Source organism: Melitaea cinxia, chromosome 27, assembly GCF_905220565.1.
Source record: "Melitaea cinxia chromosome 27, ilMelCinx1.1, whole genome shotgun sequence".
NCBI classification, from domain to species: Eukaryota; Metazoa; Arthropoda; class Insecta; order Lepidoptera; family Nymphalidae; genus Melitaea; species Melitaea cinxia.
The window spans coordinates 6935046-6962317 of NC_059420.1; the positions used below are offsets into that span (position 1 = coordinate 6935046).

A 27272-nucleotide genomic window follows, 5' to 3' on the forward strand; every position below is an offset into this window, starting at 1 on the left:
TGTCTTCTAGCTTGCAGGTTCAGAATGACTGCGCAGCTTGTCAGCAGCAAGGCTGTATTCTCGAAGGACCAAAAAACTGTATGGTACAGTCTATGGTTGAGTGAGAGATGACATGTGAGGGAAGGTTATGAGGGAAACCAAACCCAATGAAAGTCGATCTAACACTAAATTTATTAAGATTATTTTGTGTATATATAGGCAGAAGTACAGACGTCATTTGACGTCATTCGTAGCAAACAAATATCAATTTCATTAGAAATCTGCATAAGAAAAATAACAATTTCGTAATAAATCAGCTAAATTAAAGAGGTTACTAATTAGCAAAACAATCATATTGCTCAATGTGCGTTGACCCGTACAACATGTTTAAAAAAATTACAATCAGTTATATCCCAAGGTTATTAGGGAGGTACTATTCTACTCGTCGGGCACCACACGCTCGGAAATATATGACGAAACTTATTTATTTATAGTGAAATATATATTTTTTCAGCACAGTTACAAAGTTGTCCTACTCATCCCTGGTGAAGTTGTTCAAAGATCTAGTCCTAGGTACAAGCTATGACCTCGAAACAGCTAGAAATATATTTCTAGAGGTCGTACCTCATGGCAGAAGCGATGCCTGTGCAAGATTTATCAAATATTTAGTTGTGGAAGAAAAGGTAAGCAAATTATGATTTTTTTAGATGGAAAGAGAGCCCATTGCTCAATTTGTAGTATTTCTAAATAAAAAGATCATTACACCTAATAAGAATCGGGTTTTGGAAATCCCTGCAAATCAATTACAGAAAGTTTTTTCATTTATAGGAAATCATAGCCCAATATAATATTTTCATTAAAAAAGAAAATACGGTACAAAACAATGGTATATATGGTCAGTTACAGCCAAAAACTACTAAACCAAGGAACTAGGATTTTGGATTCTAAATAAGGTCCACAATTTAACTGAAAGATTTTAGGAGTTTGTATCAGAGAAATCAGATGTTTAGAAGGCTATGGCGTTGAACTACTACTACTACCTTATTTAATTAGTAATTTTTACCGAAGAACTGGCTAACCGTTTCTTGGAGCATTCACAAAAAATTCTGTATACGTAGTTCTGGTTCTGTATATCACACAAATATTTAAATATTTCTGAAAAAATTAACATACTAACATTGTTTTTATTAAAACAACATAAACAAGAAATTACCTACATTTTAGATGACTTTCCTATAATCTAATAAGCTGCGTACACATAATAAACGAAGACGCGTTGGCGCAGCGGTAATAGCACTGGCTGTTCCGCTGGCGGTCGTGGGTTCGATTCCCGCTCACAACAGACATTTGTAACGAACATATAGATGTTAGTCGTGGTCTGGGCGTTGTGTTTGTGTATTGTGTGTGTTTCCGGACCCCCTCCCCCCCCCACAGGAGAAAACCTACTGGGGGATCCGTTGAGTGTGAAGCGTTTATTATTAATTATTAATTTTTAATAATTTTAGTTGATCCCATGTTCAAATTATCAAACAAAAATTCTATATTCCTTGATTATAATAATTTCATAATTTGGACATGTTTATTGCAGGAAAAAATCGAAGATGCAACACTTCTTTCGTTAATCCGCAAACTTCCCTTTAACGTTGCCAATCACAGTCAAAATCTTCTCGAGGAGTTAGAGATCTTCACCAAATTGGGTCTGGACTTTCCATCAGACATCAGGCATGCTGGTATTCTGTCCTTCGCTGTGTTGGTGTCCAAGACGGCTGAAGCGAGGATGGTGAAGCAGGATTACTTTGATAATATTGTCGTCAAGTACTTTAGGATGTACAGCGGTAAGAGGGTTAATATTTTAATTATAGTATTATAATGTCTTGATTTTTATATGTGATGTACGATACTCTTCTTAAGAATGAAATTGCAATGCTGTTGATTTTTGCAATTCCTGATTAAACTTAAATAATAATAATAATAATAATCGTTTATTCACACTCACATACATACATCGATACACAGACAACTTAAAGACTAGACAAAAAAAATACAAGACAACTGTTCAAAAAGCACTTTGTCGCCATGTACCTAAAACTACCCCGTAATGCTGCTGTTCTCTGTGCACGGGTCGTGAGCATGTACGCCGATCCTCTAGTGTTATGATTAAGCTGCCTATCACTTGCTCATTGCAGTTTATCATATAGGTAAGGCGGCGTTCTGTAACGAATTATGCCAAATAGAAGTGTAGCAAAGTGTAGTTCCATTCTTTTTGTCCATACGAAGGATCTTGGCCTCGTTGAGGAAGGGCGACACATGCGCACGGAAAGGCACATGAAAACAAAATCGAGCACATGCGTTCTGTACTTTTTGTATTTTTTTTTTTTTTTTTTTTTTTGATCGAGAGAGTAGACAAGATCCTATCGCGGCATCTTCGTAGTTCACTACGTAGACTCATATAGCTTTAAGCGAAGGTCAACAGATAAAGAATTTCGTATTTTATACAACACTTTCAGTCTGTAGTAGCAATTGCTTGCGGTTTGTATGACGTGTTTTTCAAATTTTAAGCCTTCATCAATGAGGATGCCTAAATTACGCGCCTCAGCTACTCGTTCTATTTGCTCGTTTAATATTTGAATGACGGTAGATGTGTACGACATTTTTTTGTACTTGAGATCGGGTGCCTAGCAACATGTATTTAGTCTTATTGGGATTCAACGACAGTGCATTAGCCTGAGACCACTTAGCAATACGGGCAAGATCTTCATTTAACTTTTCGACAGCTATGCGTATATCAGCAGGCCTACAAGATATATAGAGCTGTATGTCATCTGCATATATGTGGTACTTGCAGTGTTCAATGTTCCTGGTAATATCAGCACAATAAAGTGCAAATATCAATGGACCAATATTGGAACCCTGCGGAACACCTCTATATGTAGGGCCAGGGTCAGAACATACCGTAGTACCATCATGATTTTTTACTTCAACCACCTGAGCACGTTCGCTGAGGTAACTGTCAAACCAGGATATAGTGTCAGGGCAAAAATCATAATACTTGAGTTTTGACAGTAGGAGTGTTGCGTTAATCGTATCAAACGCACGCAAATAATCCAATAAAACAAGTAGTAAACACATAGCAACACACAAACAAATAGTACCCTGACCCTCATCCTGAGCAGACATCACATTGTCAAATACATCCGCAAGTGCCGTTGTAGTACTGTGCCGCCTACGGAAGCCGGACTGAGTAATGGGCAATACATTATTCGCATCAAGATATTCAGTCGTCTGATCGCATACTATTTTTTTCCAATATTTTTGAAAGACACGGCAAAATACTAATCGGGCATAGGTCTTTTATGTCAGTGACGTTATCTTTCTTAGGCACAGGCTTTACAATGGCAATTTTCCAAATTTTTGGAAACGTATACGTAGTCAAGGATTTGTTGACTATTCCTGTTACGACATCAAGACTGTTAGGCAGCGTTGACAGCAACATATCAAGCGAGATACCGTCCACCCCTACTGCATTCGATTTCAGGGATTTTAAAATTCTCAAGACTGTACGTTTAAGTGAGAAAGTTGATGTGCAATACTTATCATTTTCGTAGAAGTGAAGGGTTCTCGCTGACACATAATCACTGCCAGGAATATCTAGAAAACATTTATTAATTTTCATTGGATCTACATCGTCTTGTTATTCTTTTAATTTAATAACATCAGCGCGCTTTCGTTGTTGGAGTGCCTTCGATTTGTTTTTTTACAAGTGGTTTGATTTTATTTATACGAAACTAGCGACTTGCTCAGGCAAAATTAAAATTTATAATATAGCCTATGTCACCCAGGGATAGTGTAGCTTCCCAACAGTGAAAGAATTTTTGAAATCGGTTCAGTAGTTTCGGAGCCTATTCAATGCAAACAAACAATCAAATGTTCTCAGTTTATAATATTAGCATAGACGGCATTTTTTAACCGACTTCAAAAAAAGGAGGAGGTTCTCAATTCGACTGTATTTTTCTTTTTTTATGTATATTACATTAGAACTTTTGACCGTGTGGACCGATTTCGACAAAAATTTTTTTCATCGACCATCACCACCTAGTGTGTGTCAATTGGTCCCATTTAAATTTATTTGAGATCTAACAACTACTTTTCGAGCTATATCTAATAATGCGTTTTTACTTGACGCTTTTTTCGTCGACCTACGTTGTATTATAACGCATAACTTTCTACTGGATGTACCGATTTTGATAATTTTTTTTTTCGTTGGAAAGGAGATATCCCTAGTTTAGTACTATAATAAGGAAACTAGGATCTGATGATGAGGTCTTGAAAATCCGCAATGACTTTTGCTGGGTGTACCAATTTTGATAATTTTTTTTTTGTTGGAAAGAAGATATCCTTGGTTTAGTATGGTTGATATTTTTTTTGTTGGAAAGGAGATATCCCTAGTTTGGTACCATAATAAGGAAACCAGGATCTGATGATGGGATCCCAGAGAAATCGAAGGAACTTCTTGAAAATCCGCAATAACTTTTTACTGGATGTACCGATTTTAATAATTTTTAATATAATCGAAAGCTGATGTTTGTCATGTGGTCACATATAAATTTTATTGAGATCTGATAACTACTTTTTGAGTAATCTTTGATAACGCGTATTTACTTGACTATTTTTTCGTCGATCTACGTTGTATTACTCGTCGATGTAATTGAAGTCGTTTTTTTTTTCGTTTGCGAGCAAACACAATTATTCTACTTTATTTGGTACACGTACAATGTTGCCGGACTGTCACGTCCTCTAATTTGTCCTGAAATACTTAAACATTTCTTACAGATTGTCCTCAATATTTAGACCGTATGGTCTGGTTACAAGGGCTCTGCAGTTTGGGGTATACAGCCGAATCATACATACGCACGATATATGGTGATAAGACGAGGAACAGACACGAAAGACTTTGGGCATCACTGGCCTGTGGGCACGAGAATCGAGGATATGCGGTACTATTCTAAAATCCACATAAATAGTATATTTGGTTAACGAGGTAGGGGACAGCAAGAAATTTTAGTAGACCATCTAACAAGGGAAGTAGGTCAACTTTAAAAAGTCCAAATAATACCAACTGCCCTCAGAGTATTGCAGGTGGAGAGTAAGAAGACTTTATTACTATCCAAAATACTAGTATGCATAGCGTTTTGAGCAATGTATAATGGTATTTATTTTTTATTTTTACTTTTATACTTTATTGTACACCACAAATATATTACAAACATAAAGACAGTTACAGACAGTGAAGTACCATGGACGGGCTTAAGGCTGATTAGCCGTTTCTTCCAGGCAACCCTATTTATATTAATTTTTGGACGTCTTTGTGTAGTGATTACAAGAACGAATGGTGTGTTAACTAGAGCATTAAATAGATGTTAGTGGAAACCCTTTTTAAAAAATAACTCTATAAAATCATGTGTAGTAATCGAGTTATTATTTGAATGGACATTCGACTATTTTCAAACATTTTACAGTCAATCATAGAATAATTAAAATACCGTTAAATTAAACAGAGTATTAAGGAATACCCTTGTAATTTTCAGGCATTGGAAACATCATTACCAATTCTTTTGGATGAGGAAGAAGATCTTAAACTAAGGATCGCAGCCTTGCACGATATCCTCAGCTCCGGTATGAGAGAAAGTGACTTCCTCTTTATCCACAATTTTATCTTAAGTTCTAGAAGTAAAGAGCTGCAAAGGTTCTGGTATACTACAGTGAAGAGTTTGGATAGTAATAAGTACTTCAGCCAATACAGGAATGTGTAAGTTTAACTTTTTTTTAATGTCTTCTATTTTCTGCTTTTCTACGTTTTTAGGCATATGCATATTTCTAAAATCTATGTTTTTAAATATCACAAAATTTTCGTACAATTGCCCTTATTGCCTTGCCCTTCAGTACTTTTGGATCAAAATTTTTAAAAAGCCTACCATACTTACGAGGCGAATTTAATGCAGTTATTTTGTATTATAATGTATTAGTAAAATATGATTAGATATAGCCATTGCCAACATTAGAATTATAAAATGAAGTTTTTGTTTTTAAACTCTTGTCTATGAGATTAGCCTGATTAAATAAATATTTTTGCATACCAAAAATCTCATGCACTACCACAGAATAAATTTTTAAAAGAGTTAGTTGTGTTTTTTGCCAACAGCTTTACATTAATCACTTCAGCCTATCGCAGTCCACTGCTGTACATAGGCCTCACCAAGTTCGCGATAAAACACCCAGTTTCCCGCTATCCTCATCCAGCCACCACCGACAATCTTACGTAGATTATCGGTCCAGCGGGCCGGAAGACGTCCCACACTGCGTTGTCCAACTTCTGTCTTCATTCCAGGACATGTCTACTGGCTTTACATTAACCACACTTTATTTAAAACTTAAATTTTGTAAAAAGATAATTCAAAACTACCTCTGAAGCCTATTCGATTAAAAAAAATTTAGATTTGTTTTTTCAGAGCTGACTACGTACCATTCGTGGCTAAAGAGGTGCGGAATCCGGATACGACTTACTGGGCTACTAATAACTATATAGCGGTCAGTGGGGGTCCCTGGTTGCAGTTGATGAGCGTCGGTGCCGAGCCAGCGCCCAGCTTTGCTGCCCTTACTTTGTCTTCGGGAGGTGCAAGGCCCTATGTAGCGTCGGTGAGTATTATACAGATTCATTTAAAATGTTAGTATTCACAGGGAGTGTTTACGCAATCGATCATTAGTTTGGTTCTATTTGTAATAAATATAGCTTGATTGAGATAAGTTATGTCTGTAGTAGTCTGAGATACCGTATTTATGTTTATGGACCCCTGATACAGGATCTTATCTTGCTTGGATATAGCATCCAAGGTGCATGCAACACAATGCAAACAATACATGCAAGGTGTATATCATTATTATTGATATGATACATAATAAATTTGAGTTAGTTTCAACAAAAGTTCAGAGGTGCATATCAAGGCTTAGATCATAGTATAAAGTTACTTTCTTATACGTAATTTTGCTAAGTAATTTAGCTTAGAACACAGGTATTCCAAATATTGTAAACACAAGTGATACCAAGAAAAACATCTAGTAATGCAATATTATATGTATTGTAGGTATATATAATAGCAGAGGGTGTTGCATCGAATCTGTTCAAGAAAATGTACAAGTTGAACTCGAGAAACGACAACGTTGAAAAGTTGGTCAAAGTTTTGGAAAAAATGAAAGTTATGAGTTTGAAAACACCAGAAGAGGTGAGTAACTTATTTTTCTAGAATATTTTTCGTCTTAAGTTCTGAGGTTTGATGTTATTTTGTAGCGACCGATTTAGGAGAGGGTGTTCGGGGCTACAGCTCCGGCGCCTCCACAAAGAGACTTTCACAACAGAGACTTTGTAGAAAAAATCGTTTAAATTCCGACGAGTAAAAACTAGAAAACTATTTTTCGTATGGCATCCTTTTCTGCTGTTTTAGCTTCACCTATAATACTTTATATAAACATGATTATATTGTTCTTAAATATAAAAAAACGATTCGCCATTTATTGAAAATTCGTGTGAAAAAATGGTTCACTATTTGAAAAATAATAGGAAGGCTTCTTTGTTGCCCCCAGACGTATAAATTCGGGTATGTTGTTTGTTAATCAATGAGTCGACAATACGTAAAGATTATCTGTTCAGATTCAAGAGTGCTTTTGTAATGAAATAATTTTCGAAGTTATACTTCTTTTGACGCGATAGGGAAAAATGATGTGAGTAAATTTTTACGATGCGCACGCACACCGTTACAAAAAATTGACACCCTGAAGTTAGCTAGTCAATGATGAAGTTAGCAACGTCAAGTTAGCTAGCCAATGAAGTATAACTTCTTACACACATACACACACACACACACATAAGTACACACACACACTTTTTTGGCTTTATTTAAAAAAAAATCGTCTAATTTCAGATACACATCGACATTGTCGTCAAGATTCACGACAAGACAGTCTACGCTACACATGTCAATCAGTCAAGATTCGACAGTTGGAATGAGGAGGATAGTATGTACTATTTACTAGATTATTTTTGTGGCTGTTGCGCTGGCGGTTGTGGGTTCGATCCTCGCACGTGGCAAACAATCGTCTGGGTGTTTGTTCAGTCCTTGTGGGTCTCTCCACCGTACCTCGCAAAGTCGCGGGAACTGCTAGTGTTATTATAATAATACTTTTTACATAACATATTCTTACTGGAAAGTCTTACTTTCATAATTATTTTTAATAGCTTCTTTGTTCTAAAAAGTATTTTTTTTTTTACAGTTAAAAAATCCGTCATGGAGTTCTTGCGTTTTGGAAGTCACATAAACCAGCAGCTCGCTTATTATCCTATTCAAATGGACGTTTTCTTACCGACTGAGTTAGGTAAAAAATATATATATTTATTACAAAAAAATATATGTATATATGGGCGCAAATCGCCGACTATCGGCAATAATTGGAAACTATTGATATTTATGTTTTAGTTTATTGTTAAAGTGAATATATTATAGGAATATCTAAAATGTATAAGATTTAAATAGTTACTTTGTAAACATAAAACCGTTACTTATTGAGATCTGATATTTAATAGACACTGTTTTGACTGTTTGAATGCTTTGAAGACTTTTAATGTTTCATTTATTGTTAAAATACTCAATTTACTGTGTAAATATTCAAATTAATATCTATTTTAATTAATATAATTATTTTGTACTGAATTTTATTATTTTATGCAATAAGTCTTTTTTTCATTTCATTTCGAATCTTGCTTGCAGCGCCATCTTTACATTGCTAATGTTTGTTCAAATTAATGTTTGTTCAGATTAAATTAAGTAACCTTTATATTATATAAATCATTTTAACTTATTTAAAATCGTTAAAACATTTATTATAAATATTAAGATGTATTTCAAGAATTATTTTACAGTATCTAATTTATTTGTTAATTTTAAAAGGAGTTGTATTTGATTGTATGATAACTATAAAAGCAGTCGATTTATGAAAAGATCAGGTTGTTCTATACGAGCAACTGTGCGTTAATAAACGAGAAAATCTTAGTGTGTTTTTCACTTTAATGGACTCCGAACGAGGAAACTCTGGCGTATCGCCGACAGCAGCGGTGGGATCACAGCCCCAAGACTTCACAGGGCCTCCAGATGAAACAACCTTTACTATGGAACAAGTGATGGGTCTCCTAACCTCCATAACGAAAACTGCTGCGACAAGCGCTGCGAGAGCGACGTTATCTACGGAGACTGCACCCTTACGGCGGCACCATGACTTTTATCTACCGCCGTTCAACCCTGATGAAAGATCGCATGACATCAGGGACTGGTGTGCTAACGTGGACGAAACAATTACGAAATTGAATATTTCGCCCCATGAAGCTCGAATGAAGGCCATCTTGCAATTGAGAGGACGAGCAAAGACATGGGCTGACACCTGGTCACTACATTCAACCACGTGGGAACAAGTGAAGGAAGAGCTGATTCATACGTTTGGTACTGAGTTCCGGTACGCGGACGACGTGCAGAAATGGCGGAGCTACACTTCGGATCAAGCGAGCAGCTACGCTGAATATGCTACAATGGCTTGGACGCTCTTCAGGAGGGTTCGACCAGAAGCTGCCGATGCAGAGGTAGTGGAAGCACTGATCACAGGTATTTATCCTGAGTTTATTCGTTCTGAGTTGTTGAGAAATACCCCCAGTTCACTCCCCAAATTAGTATCGGTATTAAAAACATTCCGAAAACGTAAAATTGAAAATAGAGAGAGTAAATATAATGATGTTAAGAAACCACGTTTCACGGGACCTTCAAAGGATCAAGTCATATGTTTTAATTGCAATAAGCCAGGTCATTTCTCGCGAGACTGCAAAAGTACCTCTAAAACCAACCCTGTTTTACCCCAATCAAATAATAATTCTAATTACCGTGGCAGTCTTAATAACACTAAGGTTATTGAGTGTGAATACTGTCATCGTAAGGGTCACTTGGAGAAAAATTGTTACCGCCGTCAGAGTGATGAACGTAACACCTCAAATAAAACTGTTAACTATTGTTCATCTATTAAGCGTAGCACTTTTAATGTAATTATTGGTAATAAAAGTTATAACTGTCTTTTTGATACTGGAGCCGACTGTTCATTAATTCGAGAGAAAATAGCTGGCTCTGTTGCCGGAAAACGTAAGCAAGTTAATGTGAAGTTTATCGGTATTGGGGGTCAAACAGTTATTTCAAAACAAAGCATTACGACTATTGTTGAAATTGATAACGTTCGCTTAGAGCTCGAGTTTTATGTAATAGGTAATAATGAAACTCAATTTGATATTTTAATAGGTTTTAATCTTCTAAAAATACCCGGCCTTAGCGTTACCCTTACCGAGGAAAATATATCTATTAATCGCGAGTTTTTTATCAATGAATGTTTAAATTTGACACCCTCTTTTGAATTAGATACTGACATTACTGACTCAACTCAAGTTAAAGAAATCTATCGTATTATCAATAAGTTCAGGGATAGTTTCACATCTGGGAACCGCGTGTCACAGGTGACCACCGGGGAGCTAAAAATTAGATTAAAAAATCCCGATAAGATCGTGCAACGCCGACCATATCGTTTGTCCCCTATGGAACGTGAGAAAGTCCGGGATATTATTAAGGACTTAAAAGAAAATGGTATAATAAGAGATAGCTCATCCCCGTTCAGCAGCCCTATATTATTAGTTAAGAAAAAGGACGGCACGGACCGACTTTGCGTTGATTTCCGAGAGTTAAATTCAAATACTGTTAGAGATAATTATCCTTTACCCCTTATAGCAGACCAAATTGATAGATTAGGCAAAGCTCGATATTATAGTTGTTTAGACATGGCTTCCGGTTTCCACGGTATTCCTATAGCAGAAGACTCTATCGAGAAGACAGCCTTTGTGACGCCGGATGGGCAGTTTGAATATCTTCGAATGCCCTTTGGTCTATGCAATGCCCCTTCAGTATACCAACGCGCGATAAATGCCGCCTTAGGTGATTATAAAGATAATATTGCTTTAGTTTATGTTGACGATATTTTGGTTGTATCTGAATCTGTACAGCCGGGTTTGATAAATTTGAATCTTGTTTTGACTAGGTTAACTCAGGCTGGGTTTTCTCTAAATATTGCCAAATGTTCTTTCCTCAAAACTAAAATTGAGTATCTTGGTAACATTATTGAAAATGGCACTGTTAGGCCAAGCCCGAAAAAAATCCAGGCTCTTACTGACTCTTCCACGCCTAAAAATGTAAAAGAAGTTAGGCAATTTAACGGCTTAGCTGGTTATTTCCGAAAATTTGTACCCAATTTCTCTAAAATCATGGCTCCTTTATACAATCTAACTAAAGCAAATGTTTCCTTTAAATGGACTGAACAACATGAACTTGCTCGACGAGAAGTAATTACCATTCTCACATCTTCCCCAGTTTTAACTATATTTGATCCGAAACTGCCAACGGAGCTACATACAGATGCCAGCTCAATTGGTTATGGCGCCGTATTGATTCAGAGACAAGACGGGAATCCTTTAGTAGTAGCTTACTTTAGTATGAGAACTTCAGATACAGAGAGTAAATATCACTCGTACGAATTAGAGACTCTTGCAGTTGTGAAAGCTATAAAACATTTTCGCCACTTCCTTCATGGCAGGTCATTTAAAGTAGTCACAGACTGTAATTCCTTAAAAGCTTCAAGGCACAAACGCGACCTAACCCCCAGAGTGCATAGGTGGTGGGCCTTCTTACAAAATTTCCAATTTGAAATTGAATACCGCAAGGGCGATAAACTTGCCCATGCTGACTTCTTCAGTCGTAACCCAGTTGAAAATTCTAACGAACGTCGATTAAACCAGTGTTTAGAATTTAAAAAATCAAGACCCTTAATATGGACCGTTAATACCTCTACTCTTGACCACAACTGGCTCCTTATAGAACAAAAACGCGATTCAACTCTGGCTAGTATTGTTGAGCAATTGAAAAGTGATTCGATTCCCAAAAATATCTCCGATACTTACGTTATACTTCAGGATAAATTACTAAGACGTAAAGTACAGATTAATAACAAGACTCATAAGTTAATTATAGTCCCACGTAATTATAGATGGAATCTTATATCTCATTATCATGATAACCTTCAACATTTTGGCTGGGAAAAGATCCTTGAAAAATTACGAGAGCAGTATTGGTTCCCTAATATGACCAGATTAGTTAGAAAATTTGTAGAAAATTGCGTCATGTGTAGAGTAAGAAAAGGAGCATCTGGTGCTAGACAGGTGACTTTACATCCCATTGACAAAATAACTGTTCCTTTCCATACCGTGCATGCAGATATAACTGGAAGAATGAACGGAAAACGCAATGAACCAGAATATGCTTTTGTGTTTATTGACGGCTTCACGAAGTATGTCCATATGATTTACACAAATGATCGTACAAGCGAAACTGCTATTAAATGTTTTCAAAATCTAATTTCAATATTCGGCTCTCCATCACGATTAATTACCGACCAAGATAAAAGTATGACTTCTACAGAGTTTAAAAACTTTTGCGAACGATATGGCATTCAACACCACGTAGTAGCAAAGGGAGCGAGTAGGGCTAATGGTCAGGTTGAACGATTAATGAAAGTTATAAAAGATAATATGTCTGTTGTAGAACTAAGTCGGCCATGGCACACAGCTTTACAAGAATTACAATTAGCTATAAACTGTACAATATCAAAAAGTACAGGTAAAAGTCCTATGGAATTATTATTAGGAAAAAGATGTTCCCCACCTGCCATTAAAATATTACAAATTGACGATGACATACTTACAGACGACTTAGAGGAAGTTAGATTAATTGCTAAAAAACGGATGGACGAGCGGTCCCTTAGCGATAAAACTCGTTTTGATAAAGGTAAAGCCACAATCCATCCATTTAAAGTCGGTGACTTCGTCTTAATGCGACGCCATGAACGACACACTACTAAGTTAGGCTCTAAATATGAAGGTCCAATGGAAATTTTAGAAATATTACCAAATGATCGATATAAACTTAAGCATGTTAATATTCGTGGCTGTTCAGAAAAGATTGCAAGTCACGATGCCTTACGTCCTGCTCCCATAGCTCAATCAGACCCTTTCAATGATTCTGACAACTCAGACGAATTGACCGTATGGGCAGAGAAATCAGTGGAGACCGAGGGTGCCTCCACTTCCCTTGCGGGCAATTTTGATACTGTATAATTGCATATGTGTTGATAATTTATATGATTTGTGATTCATTGTAATTATTAATGTGTGTGTGAAATTTATTTTTCCTATCCAGTATCCTTCCTAAAACGCTGGCTGGCCACCATGCGTATCCTTTTAAACCTGGTCTTATTGGCTAATTCCCTGGAGGGGTGATGCCTTGTGTGTTGGCTAGATCCCAGGATGGGTGATGCCTTGTGTGTCGGCTAGATCCCAGGATGGGTGATGCCTTATGTGTTGACTAGATCCTAGTATGGGCAAGGTCTCACCTGAAATTATGTCATAAAAGCAGCGCAAGGGACGCGCTGGAGTCAGTATGGCCGTATGGGCGCAAATCGCCGACTATCGGCAATAATTGGAAACTATTGATATTTATGTTTTAGTTTATTGTTAAAGTGAATATATTATAGGAATATCTAAAATGTATAAGATTTAAATAGTTACTTTGTAAACATAAAACCGTTACTTATTGAGATCTGATATTTAATAGACACTGTTTTGACTGTTTGAATGCTTTGAAGACTTTTAATGTTTCATTTATTGTTAAAATACTCAATTTACTGTGTAAATATTCAAATTAATATCTATTTTAATTAATATAATTATTTTGTACTGAATTTTATTATTTTATGCAATAAGTCTTTTTTTCATTTCATTTCGAATCTTGCTTGCAGCGCCATCTTTACATTGCTAATGTTTGTTCAAATTAATGTTTGTTCAGATTAAATTAAGTAACCTTTATATTATATAAATCATTTTAACTTATTTAAAATCGTTAAAACATTTATTATAAATATTAAGATGTATTTCAAGAATTATTTTACAGTATCTAATTTATTTGTTAATTTTAAAAGGAGTTGTATTTGATTGTATGATAACTATAAAAGCAGTCGATTTATGAAAAGATCAGGTTGTTCTATACGAGCAACTGTGCGTTAATAAACGAGAAAATCTTAGTGTGTTTTTCACTTTAATGGACTCCGAACGAGGAAACTCTGGCGTATCGCCGACATATACATACCCGTGTGTGCGTGCGTGTATGTTTCTTGTCAATATTATATCAAGACTAGCTGACTCGGCAAACGTTGTCTTGCCGCTAAGCGCTATTTAAAAAAGGGGTTGGTGGTGACGATTTAGGGTTGTATATATTTTTCAACACCAAATCATAATGAAATAAATAATAAATAATTTATCTAAAAATTAAAAGAATATTAGGGGTGGACTACCCTTAACATTTATGGGGATGAAAAATAGATGTTGTTCGATTCTCAGACCTACTCAAAATGCACACAAAATTTCATGAGAATCGGTCAAAGCCGTTTCGGAGGAGTTTAACTACAAACACCGCGACACGAGAATTTTAAACAATACAATACAATACAAATATACTTTATTGTACAACCAAAAACAATACAAATAACAACCTTAAATTTAAACCTTAGTTAACTTGCGAAAATCCTTTTTATAATATAAATAAAACCGTAGGCCATAGCTAGAGTGATAATAAATATGAATACAGGTACACCAATCCGTCTACAGTCATCAGTGGCTACGTTCACATCGATAAGAGGGAACATCACGGCCCCCGTCGAGCCCGCTGACATGTTGTACTGGAAGAACGACCTACATATACGGTGAGTTTTGAATCACCCTCGCGTTTACTTCAGCTGAAACATGGTTTTAATCGATTTTATAAACGGCAGAGGTTTTGAATTTAACCTAGATTTCTAAACCAGGGTTACGTCTTGCTGAGGAGCGGTGAGCGTAAGGCTTTAGTTAATACACATAGTATTATAATGAAACAGCTTTTTTTTTATGTCACTAGGTCGGTAAATAAGCGTACGGCTCACCTGATGGTAAGCGATTACCGTAGCTTATAGACGCCTGCAATACCAGAAGCATCGCAAGCGCGTTGCCGACCCAATCCCCAATCCCCCCAGGAGCTCTGGTCACCTTACTCACCAAAAGGAACACAAATACTGCTTGAAAACAGTATTATTTTGCTGTGATCTTCTGTAAGGTCGAGGTACTAACCCAGTCGGGCTGCATTTCTTCATATTTCAGCAGGAAATTCCTGCCGTGCCCTACCTCAGTTAGTGACACTTTTTCAGATTTGATCGCGGTTTCAGGTCAGCTTTACCCTTGGTTTAGCTTAGCTCATGTCTTTCACATCTGACCCATCATCTCACCCGGGAGTATATACAGTGCTACATATTTCACCAGTTGCACAATTGATTAGCTACATAAAACCAGATCACACATCACCACAATCTTATAGCAAGTTCGTGAGCTCACACATAGCATTTAAATATTACAAAATATATTAACATTTTTAATTGAGTTCAAAAAAGGAGGATGTTACTTAATTCGACCATATATATATAAAGGTAGATGTATATATATTTTTTTATATATTTTCGGGGTTAACTTCGTCGTTTTTGAACCGATTTTGATAATTCTTTTTTTATTGCAAAGTAGATATCCGAAATATGCTACCATGATAAGGAAACCAGGATCTGATGTTGTAATCCCTGAGAAATCGAGAGGAACCCTCGAAAATCGTAGTGGCGACTAGTGCGTTTGTTATTTTTTTTTGTCTAATCACGCTGTATTACTTGTCGATGTAATTGAAATCGGTTTTTTTCGTTTGCGGGCAGACACATTTATTGTCTGTGTTGTTTCATAACTTTTTACTGTGTGAACAAATTTCGATGATTTTTTTATTCTAAAGCTGGTGTTTATCACGTGGTCCCAAAAAATATCAAAAAATTTTGCTCACTGATTTCTTTGAAAATATAACATATCCTATGCCATCGGATAGTGTAGCTTCTCAACAGTGAAAGAATTTCTCAAATCGGTTCATTAGTTTCGGAGCCTATTCAATGCAAACAAACAAACATTTGGACAGACGATGGACAGATTTCTCCGCTACCCTAACAACCGGCCTCACGGAAGAAAGCATCACTCTGGAAGCCGTCCGAAATGTCTCGAACAAGGACGATCTCGATGGCATAATCGCAAAATACGTCGCGATTATTCACCGCACATGCGAGAGTACCATCCCGAAGATAAAACCATGGAAAGGCGACCCCCGACCGCCCTGGTGGTCGGTAGAGCTAGATTCCCTGAAAAGGGAACAACTAAGAGCCAAACGTCGCATCAGAAATGCTGCACCCTGCAGAAGGGCTGGCGTCATCGAAGAATACGTACGGGCCAAGGAAAAATATAAACAAGCGGCAGACAAAGCAGCCACTCAGAGCTGGAAAGAGTTCTGCACGGCACAGGACCGCGAAAGCGTGTGGGACGGTATCTACAGAGTCATCAGGAAGACCTCTCGTAGACACGAGGACGCATTGCTAAGGAACGAATCAGGCGAAACACTGTCACCAGAACAGTCGGCAAAACTCCTAGCAAAAACGTTCTACCCTGATGACTCTGTAGAGACCGAAACCGCCCATCACAAACAGATCCGAGAGGCCGTAGAAGGCAGAACTCCCGCGGAGTTAGAAGATCTGTCCGATGACGACCCGCCGTTTACGGCCGCGGAGCTGGAACAGGTTCTTTTGAGCCAAAATCCCAAAAAAGCTCCAGGCCCAGACGGGTTAACGTCGGATATATGCGCGGCGGCAATAAACTGCAACAGGGAGTTATTCCTAGCGTTGGCGAACAAATGCCTATCGCTGTCCCACTTCCCCAAGCTGTGGAAAGTCGCCCACGTACGCATCCTCCGCAAACCAGCCAAAGAGGACTACACCCACCCGAAGTCCTATAGACCTATAGGACTCCTGTCAATCCTAGGAAAGACAGTTGAGAAAATGCTTATAGGTAGACTTCAGTGGAGACTCTTCCCCACGCTGCACCGAAGCCAGTACGGATTCATGCCACAGAGGGGAACGGAAGACGCCCTCTACGATCTCGTCGAGCATATCAGGCAGGAAATTAAGTCCAAGAAGATAGTACTTCTGGTATCGCTTGACATAGAGGGCGCTTTCGACAATGCATGGTGGCCGGCTCTCAAAAAACAGCTAGTGGACAAGCATTGCCCGAGAAACCTATACGCTATGGTCGCCTCATACCTCCAGGACCGAAAGGTCATCGTAAATTACGCCAGAGCGACCAGTGAAAAGGAGACCACGAAGGGTTGTGTCCAAGGATCCATTGGCGGGCCGACCTTCTGGAACCTCATACTGGATTCGCTTCTGAGAGAGATCAGCGCGATGGGGGTATACTGCCAGGCCTTTGCGGACGACGTTGTCCTCGTTTTCTCCAGCCAAAAAACCAGCAACCTACAGACCTCAGCCGAAACCACCTTAGCGGCCGTACAAGAGTGGGGTATACGTAACAAGCTGAGCTTCGCCGCGCACAAAACCAACGCGATGGTGCTCACTAAAAAACTCAAATACGACACCCCCATAATCCATATGTCCGGCACTCGACTGAGGCTTGTAGATGAAATAAAACTGCTGGGGCTCATTTTGGACTCGAAGCTCACTTTCAACGCGCACGTATCCGCCGTGTGTAAAAAAGCGGCGGACATCTATAAACAGCTCGCGCGCGCGGCGAGAGTGAGTTGGGGTCTGAATGGGGAGATCGTACGGATCATATATGTGGCGGTGATAGAGCCCATCGTTCTGTACGCAGCGAGCGTATGGTCCCCTGCAGCAGAGAAACTGTCGATAAGAAAGCAGCTAGACTCACTGCAGAGAGGTTTTGCACAAAAAATGTGCAGGGCGTACAGAACGGTGTCTCTGACATCGGCACTAGTCCTCACTGGCTTGCTCCCGTTAGACCTTCGCGTCCGAGAGGCGGCCATACTATTCAAAACCAAAAAAGGTCACAGCACGGATCTTCTTCCACCGGGAAGAGAGCTAGAGCGCAGGGTGGGACCAATGCAAAATCCCCACCCTTCCCTACTCATGACAACAGAGTACGAGCGCTTAGAGAATCTGAACCCCGAAGTCCTTGAAGAACACAACATCGTCGGGCCTTTCATCTTTACCGACGGAAGCAAAATAGAGGGTAAAGTAGGAGCCGCCCTCACATGCTGGGACCAAGGCAGGGAAGTAAGATACTCTACTTTCCGGTTAGAGCCGCACAACACTGTCTTTCAATCGGAGATGTACGCACTCTTCAGAGCCGTGGACATGGCAAAAACCTCAAAGTCATGCTCCATTAACATCTTGAGCGACTCGAGGTCATCTTTAGATCTGCTGAGGAGCCCCTCAGTGACTCACCCTCTGGCCCTGGAAATGAAGAGTCGAATCAGACAGCTCCGGGAGGAGAATAAGACAGTGCGGTTCTTTTGGTTGAGGGCCCATGTTGGAACACCGGGCAATGAGAGAGCGGACGGGTTGGCCAAAAAGGCGGCCTTAACAAAAAAGACGGCACCTGACTACGACAGAGTACCCATCTCGTATGTCAGAAGGCAGATCAGGGAAGAGACTGTCAGGATGTGGCAGGAAAGATATAATTCTTCGGAGACGGGCTCGGTCACGAAAATATTCCTACCGGATGTAAAGACCGCTTGCAGGCTGGTAAGGAAATCGGCACCAACAGCTGTCGACACAAAAATTCTGACCGGCCACGGAGGATTTGCGGCGTATCTCCACAGATTCCACCTCACTGATAGTCCTTCATGTATCTGCGATCCGAATTGTGAGGAGACAGTTCTGCATGTTATACTGGACTGCCCGAGATTCAGTAAGGATAGGCTAGATCTAGAACTCAAACTCCAGATCAAACTTGAGCAGACATCGCTCCATACCATCCTGGAGAGTGAAAAAAACAGAACTGCCTTCCTCACATTCGCGAGAAAGGCCGTCAATATAGCCGTAAAAAGGAACAGCACGACCGCTCCACCACCTGCTGTAATACCCACGCAGAGCGCTAACACCGTCTTCCACGCAACACACACCCAAACACACAACGCACAACTACAAACACAACAAAACTGTGTCCAACAAGCCACTCAGAGAAACAGCTCAACGGCTCCGCGGATTTCTCCTGGCCGCACCCTTCTGGGTCAAATAACAAAGGTCATGGCCTCCTCGCTGCAGAAACTGTTCAGGAATAGAGCCGACCAAAACGCACCTCCGCAACCGACCCACAGCGGGATGACACAATCCTCGCTTAGCGAAGGGAACGGAAGCGAAGTAGTGGGAATTAAAACCAGATGCGTGGCTCTGTTCATGGACAGCGAAGTAGAGAGGATGGGAATAAGTTTCTGTCGTTCCGAAGGACGCGATCGGCTGGCGATTTCGCCGGGGCTCGCTTTACTGTTAAAGGGTAGCACGCAAAAGACAAGTATAAAGCGCACTAAAATCACAGCGCTATCGCAAGAACAGAAGGGCGACTCGACCTACCGTCTGGTGCGTTTGAATAACAAATCCATCGTGCTGTTCGAGTGGGGAGAGACGTCCCCCTTTACGCAGTCTAGTGTGTGGCTACGCCGGTTGAGCGAGACCCCCGGTGGAATCCCCAAAAGAATTAGCGTGGATTCGATGAGGGTCGGATATGATAGAGGTGACGTATCTGATAGGTACGGTTGCCTAATGGCCTCCAAGTACAGTGAGGTCATAGTCTACGAAGACAGGGGGGAGGATCTCGGATATCTAAGACCGAAATCCATAACACCAACACCTCCTGCATCTCCGGCCGACGACGAGTCCACGCTCTGCGGCTCGGAGCGCCTACAACAACGGATCGAGACCCAGAAGGCAGAGCGAATTAAGGCAAAGGCCACACCTGAACCTAAGCCGAGCTCGATGCCATTGGCGACCTTTATCCACGCAACCATCTCCCCAAAACCAGGCAAGCTCCCGCATCACCTCTCTCCCAAAAAGGCTGGACAGGGTGAGCGGCAATCGGCGGCGCTGAGCAGGTTCACCAGAGACAATAGTCCGAGGCACCCGGAGGCGTCACCGGCCGCTCGTACTAAGGCCGACATGGGACATGTAACACCGCCGAGACTTCGACCTGCCTCCACACCGCTACAACATGCGGAGAACGCCCTAATCGAGTTCCTGGCGATAATAAAGGCAAACCGCGAGGTAAGCCTGGCCACCTGCAAAAAGATCATGCAGGCCTACCAGTACGATCACCAAAGATTACTGGAGGTGGAACTCGAGGAAGCCGAAGCGGCCATATACAACAGTGAAACCCGACAAATACTCAAGGGCAAGATGTCGGGTAGGTATATGGCAGCATATAACAGCACAGCAGGCTTCGTGAGCGCAGTCGAGTCGGAGGGGAATGACGAGGAGCCACAAACCTTCGAAACACCTGAAGGGGACCCAGTGGTGGTAGTGGCCAGATGCACGAAAGTAATGCTGGGGGACCGGATGCTACGGATAGCGAAAACCATCTCGGGCGACCGGGACGGCTTACCGACCGTGCCCTGGGAACTACCATCACTGGAGTGGATAAACGGGGTACCGGGATGCGGCAAGACAACTCGCATAGTCGGGGACTTCGATGAGGACACGGAGGTCGTGATTACGACCACAGTCGAGGCGGCCAAAGACTTAAAAGAAAAACTGGCGCACCGCTACGGCAACAAAGCCAAGCAAAAGGTGCGCACTATGGCCTCCGTTCTAGTTAATGGGTTCAACGAGGGTTCAAAAATCAACCGCCTAACGGTGGACGAGGCCCTCATGAATCACTTCGGAGCCATAGTAATGGCCGCCCGACTATCGGGAGCTCAGAAGGTAGTCCTTATCGGAGACATAAACCAGCTGCCGTACATCGACAGGGACAACCTGTTCGAAATGCGGTACTGCAGACCAACCCGGATAACAACCATCTCGTGCGAGTTGTCATGCACGCATCGAAATCCCAAAGATGTAGCCCTTGCCATCAGCGAAGTTTATAAAGACGTATACAGCTCAAGCCCAAAGATCCGATCTTTGCGAGTGGAGAGCCTCACGGGCGCGCGTATTCCTGCAAGAAGAGACCGAACCTTATACCTGGTCTTTACGCAAGAGGAGAAGAGGTTGCTGACTGACCAGGGATACGGATCCGGGGAGGGATCGCGCGTCTTAACCATCCACGAGGCGCAGGGCCAGACCTACGAGGACGTCATTGTCCTCCAGACGAAGGCGAGGAGGCTCAGGATCCACGACAGCGTTTCGCACGCTGTAGTCGCGGTGACTAGACACACCAACACCTGTGTCTATTACACCGACGACCGTGACGACGCAATTGGTCGCTTTGTGGCGAGGGCAGCGGAGACCGCGGATAAGAAAATACTCGAGCACAGTCTCAAGATGGCGATTCATCACAGAGATGCCGCCGTCACTGAGAGTGTGCTCGACATGTTGAAAACTATTGACGTGTGAAGACACTTGTTGAATAAATAAATAGTGTGTATATAAACATAAGTACTAAGTGCTAAATTAAATACGATTAATTATATAAATATAAATAATAATTACTAAATTAAATAGGATTAATTACATATAACATAACGTGTACAAATTATTTATACTTAACATGTGTAACAAATTAATTAAGATTAATTATATAATATTAATTTAAAAAAAAATACATATATGGTGATAAATATATAAGAATATATATAAAAAAGAAACAAAAAACGAAAAAAAAAAAAAAAACTTACTAACAGTAACCTAGGCTAAGTGTATATTGTAAGTAGGCCAGTAGGCCATAAGTGTATATATAAGGTAACTAGGAAATAAGTGTAAATATATGATAACTAGCATATAAGTGTAAATATAAACTTAGATAATAAAAATAACAGTATTGTTACGGCCCTAGCCAGTCCAGCAGAGCCTCAGAGGTCGGGGCCCATCAGCGACCTCCCGGCGGACTGCCTAGGGTCGGGTACGGAATACCTATGGCTATCAGGATATGCGGCGTGAGCAATGAATACAAAAAAAGGGGTTGAAAAATAAGAAGGAAATTGCACTTACCTTCGAAGGGCAGCTAGGGTCTATTGGGGTCGAAGATCGCCAGGGAACGTGTGTAGGTCGTGTGGTGTAGTGTGACGTTAAGTGTAAAATAGGTGTCCTGACAGTCCTCGAGAAGGAGGCCCCAGGCCCCCAGACTTCGACAGTGAGTAGACACCCCCAGTCACTCGCCAGCAGACACGTCACAGAATTGATTATAACGAAATAAATAACTCAGTCAATACACAAGCAGTTACAGTCTCAAGCACAACAACAAATATTTACAGTTAAGTTATAAGCACAGCAATTAAATATTTACAGTTACCAAATAAATCGTTAGATATATTCACAGGACTGCGTGCGGTCACGCCAGCAAAGAGTCCAAACCCAACATTGGGGTTCTCATAAAGCTACACAGAAAATTGCGTTCGTGCAGAGCGAATTCGAGACACTTCGCCATATCGAGAAGCGATACGACCACTACCGTGCAGAGCGAACGCGAGACTTTTACAGTTAAGTTATAAGTACAGCAATTAAAACGATATCAGTAAAGTAAGTAAGTAAGCAGTTAATAAACCACGAGGCACGCGCAAAACAATAAGTCCAACAATAGGAACTGGCCGGCCGTCGAGCAGCGATACGGCCACACCTTGCAGAGCGGACGCGAGACTTTATTCGCCGTATCGAGCAGCGATACGTCCGCTTCCGTGAGAGCGGAATCGAGACTGTTCGCCGCTAAGCGGCGCGGGCGACGGCGACGGCGGGGGGTCGTGCCACCTGGCGATATCACCGATGAAGCCCATACAGAAAAAAGCGTCGCTAACGCAGCGAAATGGTATTACAAAATCATAAGTAATAAATGACAGAGCCACGGTTAAACTAAACCCTAAGGCAACCGCTCTAAGGCGCGATTTGGCCTAAACAATCCCCCGTCCCGGACAGAAGGGCATTATGTCCGCGAGCAAATCGGTAAACGAAACAGGGTCGGATCGGATCAGGTCAGGGACCCCACGGCAAAAACAAAACAGCTAAGTGCGGCCACAAAGGCTTCAGTGCTGAGGGCACTTACAAGTTTCAGATGAACGGCCTTAGTGGAGAGACACACGAACACGCACAGGTAGGCTCCATGTGAGCACGCGTTACGAAAGCAGGACGACTTGACTAAGACAGGGCCAGCGAAATTAGTTCCGACTCCAGCGAATGGTCGGATGGCAGTGACGCGATCGGCTGGCAAGTCGCCCATCATAGGGTGAGAAATGGCGGCCTTCAGTTTGTAGCACGGGATACATTTAAAGATGACGCTCCGGATGGTGCGTCGGCCCTAAGACAGGGCCAGCAAATTAATTCAGCTCTTCCCCTAGGAGCGGGAGGCTCCAGGCCTCCGATGCCAAACATTCGACGTGATTCAGAGCTCCAGGGGAGCCCTAGTCTTCCCACCAACCAAATAGAGGCCACACAATGTTGTGAACCCGAGTCCAACAAGGCGCGAGATGTTAGACAGTCGCCCTTCGGGTTGTACACCTGCACTGAGGCTGTCTGCAAAAGGACAGTTTGACAGCTTAAAGGCTCAGTGGAGGTGGCCGTGGTGGGAGATAGGGCGGCAGCTACCTAGTTGGAGCTGCCTCCATCGGACCAGTCCTCGCGCCGGGGGTCCTCGTAGCGGCAGTCAGGTGACAACTCGACCACCGGCGGCAAGGTAGCGCTAAGCGGAGAGGCCCGGAACTCAGAGGGCCCCGGCCTAGCGGGCCGGGACAGATAAGAGGTCCTAGGGACCTGGTAAGGTCGCCGACTCCGACCAAGGGGGGGAGGGTGGCGCTCCAATCGCGGCCACTTAGCTAAGGGAGGAGACAGTGGTCTTGACGACAGCTGAGTGGCGGCGAACTCTCTCTCGACCCGCTGAGGAGGGGGGTTGCAGACCCCCCCGCCCCTGGCATGGTGACCCCCCAACTGCTCAGGGGAATGTCCCCTGTTCAAACCTGGGGCGCAGTGGTTGGTGGGCGAACGAGAAGCGTCACGCGCCAGAGGGGGCTGACTAGCGCCCCCACCCGTGGCAGCGGCGCGGTCGGAAGGGGCGCGAGGAGGAGCTCTGAACGGGCCCAGGCACAAGACCTCATGATGAGGACCCGAGCAGTGCGGACAGGGCCGCTGGTGCGGACAGTCCCTTTGCAAGTGCCGCTCCAAACAAGAGAAGCACCAGCGGCGATCGCGAGCTATGTTCCGCCTCGCCTTGGCGGGCTTAGCCCGCAGCTTAGGGCAAGCCGCGGCCCGGTGCTCCGACCCGCGGCAGTAGTTGCAGTTAGTAGGAGGAGGAGGAGATTCCCTGGCCACTAGGCCTGTATATGTAGGGAGAGGGCGGCGCCCTCCGGAAGGAGCTCCAGCTGCCTTCCGCGGTGTCGGCGATGACCTCCCGGGCGGGTTGAGCCCCTCAGATGCCCTGGAGGTGCCAGCAGCGCCCGCCGCGTTTGCGACCTGCCTACACCGTTGCTCTAAAAAGAGCAGCAGGTCTCTAAAAGACGGGATATGATCCGCTCCGTCCCCGCCATACCTCTCCTCAAAATGGATCCGCAGATTGAGGGGTAGGCGGGACAGTACGAGGTGGAGCAACAAAAAAGATCCTCCGGCCCCTTCGTCGACCGGAAGCTCCAGACGCCTCAGCGAATTGCACGCGACTACGACAGGATTAATAATATCCTGACGTAGCCTCGTCCTGTCAGTCAGTAGCGGGAGATTCAGAAGCTGTCGGGCATATTCGTCAGCCAGCAGCCGGGTGTTTGCGTACCTCCTCTCTAGGAGGTCTCTTGCGATCAAGTAGGAGTCGTCGGCCAACTTCAAGTGACCAACGACCGCAAGGGCCTCCCCTTCAAGAGAAGAGACCAGGTACGCCATTTTTTGACCGAGGGACAAGTCCCCCCGGGCGTGGACTAAGTTATCAAAGAGGCCTATGAAGGCCAGCCACTCACCAATAGCACCCGAGAACTTGGGCAAGTCCAATGTGGGCAACTTACCTAATAGCTCAGCTTGAGCTGGATTCCGCCGCGGAGACTCCAGTTTCGCCAGACCCTCCATCTGGCTCTCACGCGCCTCATGCGCCAGCCTGCCCCTTGCCTCAACCAAGTCGTCCGTGAAGTCGACGAATTGCTCATAATCCCGACGAGCGGAGTCCTTGACTCCGCTCTCCACATCCGCAGACAAAAGCTCAGTGTATGCGCTCTCGACCAAGGCCAGTCGATCCCGAACCTGATCCGCCCGCTGCGCTAAATTATACACTCGGTCGGCGCGCCCGATCAGTGTGTGGGCATGCGCCGCCCAGCGCAGCTGCTCCTGAATTATCAGTGCAGGTGCCTTGGGTTGCTTGTGAGACGGCATCATATATAACGATAAACAAATGCAGTGATATAAATTCCAACAACCAATACAACAATAAAAAATACAGATACAAATCACAGCAATAATTACAGTAATAACAGTAAGAAAATATAAACAGTAAAAAAATATAAACAGGGATGTGCCACACAGGCTAAACCTACCCGAAGCTACTCAAATACAAATACCCTAAACAAATATAACCCCTATCAGTTAAACTCACGCAGCTCAAGGCGTGGGGGGCTCTGCTACCAAAATGTTACGGCAACCACGCTCTGCTACCAAAATGTTACGGCCCTAGCCAGTCCAGCAGAGCCTCAGAGGTCGGGGCCCATCAGCGACCTCCCGGCGGACTGCCTAGGGTCGGGTACGGAATACCTATGGCTATCAGGATATGCGGCGTGAGCAATGAATACAAAAAAAGGGGTTGAAAAATAAGAAGGAAATTGCACTTACCTTCGAAGGGCAGCTAGGGTCTATTGGGGTCGAAGATCGCCAGGGAACGTGTGTAGGTCGTGTGGTGTAGTGTGACGTTAAGTGTAAAATAGGTGTCCTGACAGTCCTCGAGAAGGAGGCCCCAGGCCCCCAGACTTCGACAGTGAGTAGACACCCCCAGTCACTCGCCAGCAGACACGTCACAGAATTGATTATAACGAAATAAATAACTCAGTCAATACACAAGCAGTTACAGTCTCAAGCACAACAACAAATATTTACAGTTAAGTTATAAGCACAGCAATTAAATATTTACAGTTACCAAATAAATCGTTAGATATATTCACAGGACTGCGTGCGGTCACGCCAGCAAAGAGTCCAAACCCAACATTGGGGTTCTCATAAAGCTACACAGAAAATTGCGTTCGTGCAGAGCGAATTCGAGACACTTCGCCATATCGAGAAGCGATACGACCACTACCGTGCAGAGCGAACGCGAGACTTTTACAGTTAAGTTATAAGTACAGCAATTAAAACGATATCAGTAAAGTAAGTAAGTAAGCAGTTAATAAACCACGAGGCACGCGCAAAACAATAAGTCCAACAATAGGAACTGGCCGGCCGTCGAGCAGCGATACGGCCACACCTTGCAGAGCGGACGCGAGACTTTATTCGCCGTATCGAGCAGCGATACGTCCGCTTCCGTGAGAGCGGAATCGAGACTGTTCGCCGCTAAGCGGCGCGGGCGACGGCGACGGCGGGGGGTCGTGCCACCTGGCGATATCACCGATGAAGCCCATACAGAAAAAAGCGTCGCTAACGCAGCGAAATGGTATTACAAAATCATAAGTAATAAATGACAGAGCCACGGTTAAACTAAACCCTAAGGCAACCGCTCTAAGGCGCGATTTGGCCTAAACAAGTATAAATACAAAAATTTCAAGAAATGTACACAGCTTCTACCCCTGGACAATTGTAAGATAAAAGTGACGAAAAGGAAAAAGTAATAATAAATAGTAGTAATTATATATATAAGTAAATTAAGATAGCATAACTTTAAATTTTGGTCGGTGGACTCACGTAGGATTAGTGATACTAAGCTTAGTTTAATTAGTCTCTAAGTTGCATATGTAGGTGCCAAGGTATCGAGAGTAACAAACAAATAATTGGAATAACAAGAGCACGGGCATTATAAGCCCGTGGATATATATCGTTATAAAAAAAAAAAAAAAAACAAACAAACAATCAAATCTTTCCTCTTTATAATATTAGTAAATCTCTGGAAGATA

General features: G+C 42.3%; 1 protein-coding gene across 1 annotated transcript in view; it reads left to right on the forward strand.

The window, feature by feature from the left end:
• Positions 1-27272, forward strand: part of LOC123666932 — a 58260-nt gene that overhangs the window by 14516 nt on the left and 16472 nt on the right. Inside the window, exons 10-18 of the mRNA XM_045600945.1 lie at positions 494-662; positions 1568-1814; positions 4810-4973; positions 5565-5785; positions 6486-6672; positions 7119-7256; positions 7953-8046; positions 8302-8403; positions 14799-14913. Of these exons, the coding sequence (XP_045456901.1) occupies positions 494-662; positions 1568-1814; positions 4810-4973; positions 5565-5785; positions 6486-6672; positions 7119-7256; positions 7953-8046; positions 8302-8403; positions 14799-14913 (1437 nt within the window). The remainder of the gene's footprint in view (positions 1-493; positions 663-1567; positions 1815-4809; positions 4974-5564; positions 5786-6485; positions 6673-7118; positions 7257-7952; positions 8047-8301; positions 8404-14798; positions 14914-27272) is intronic.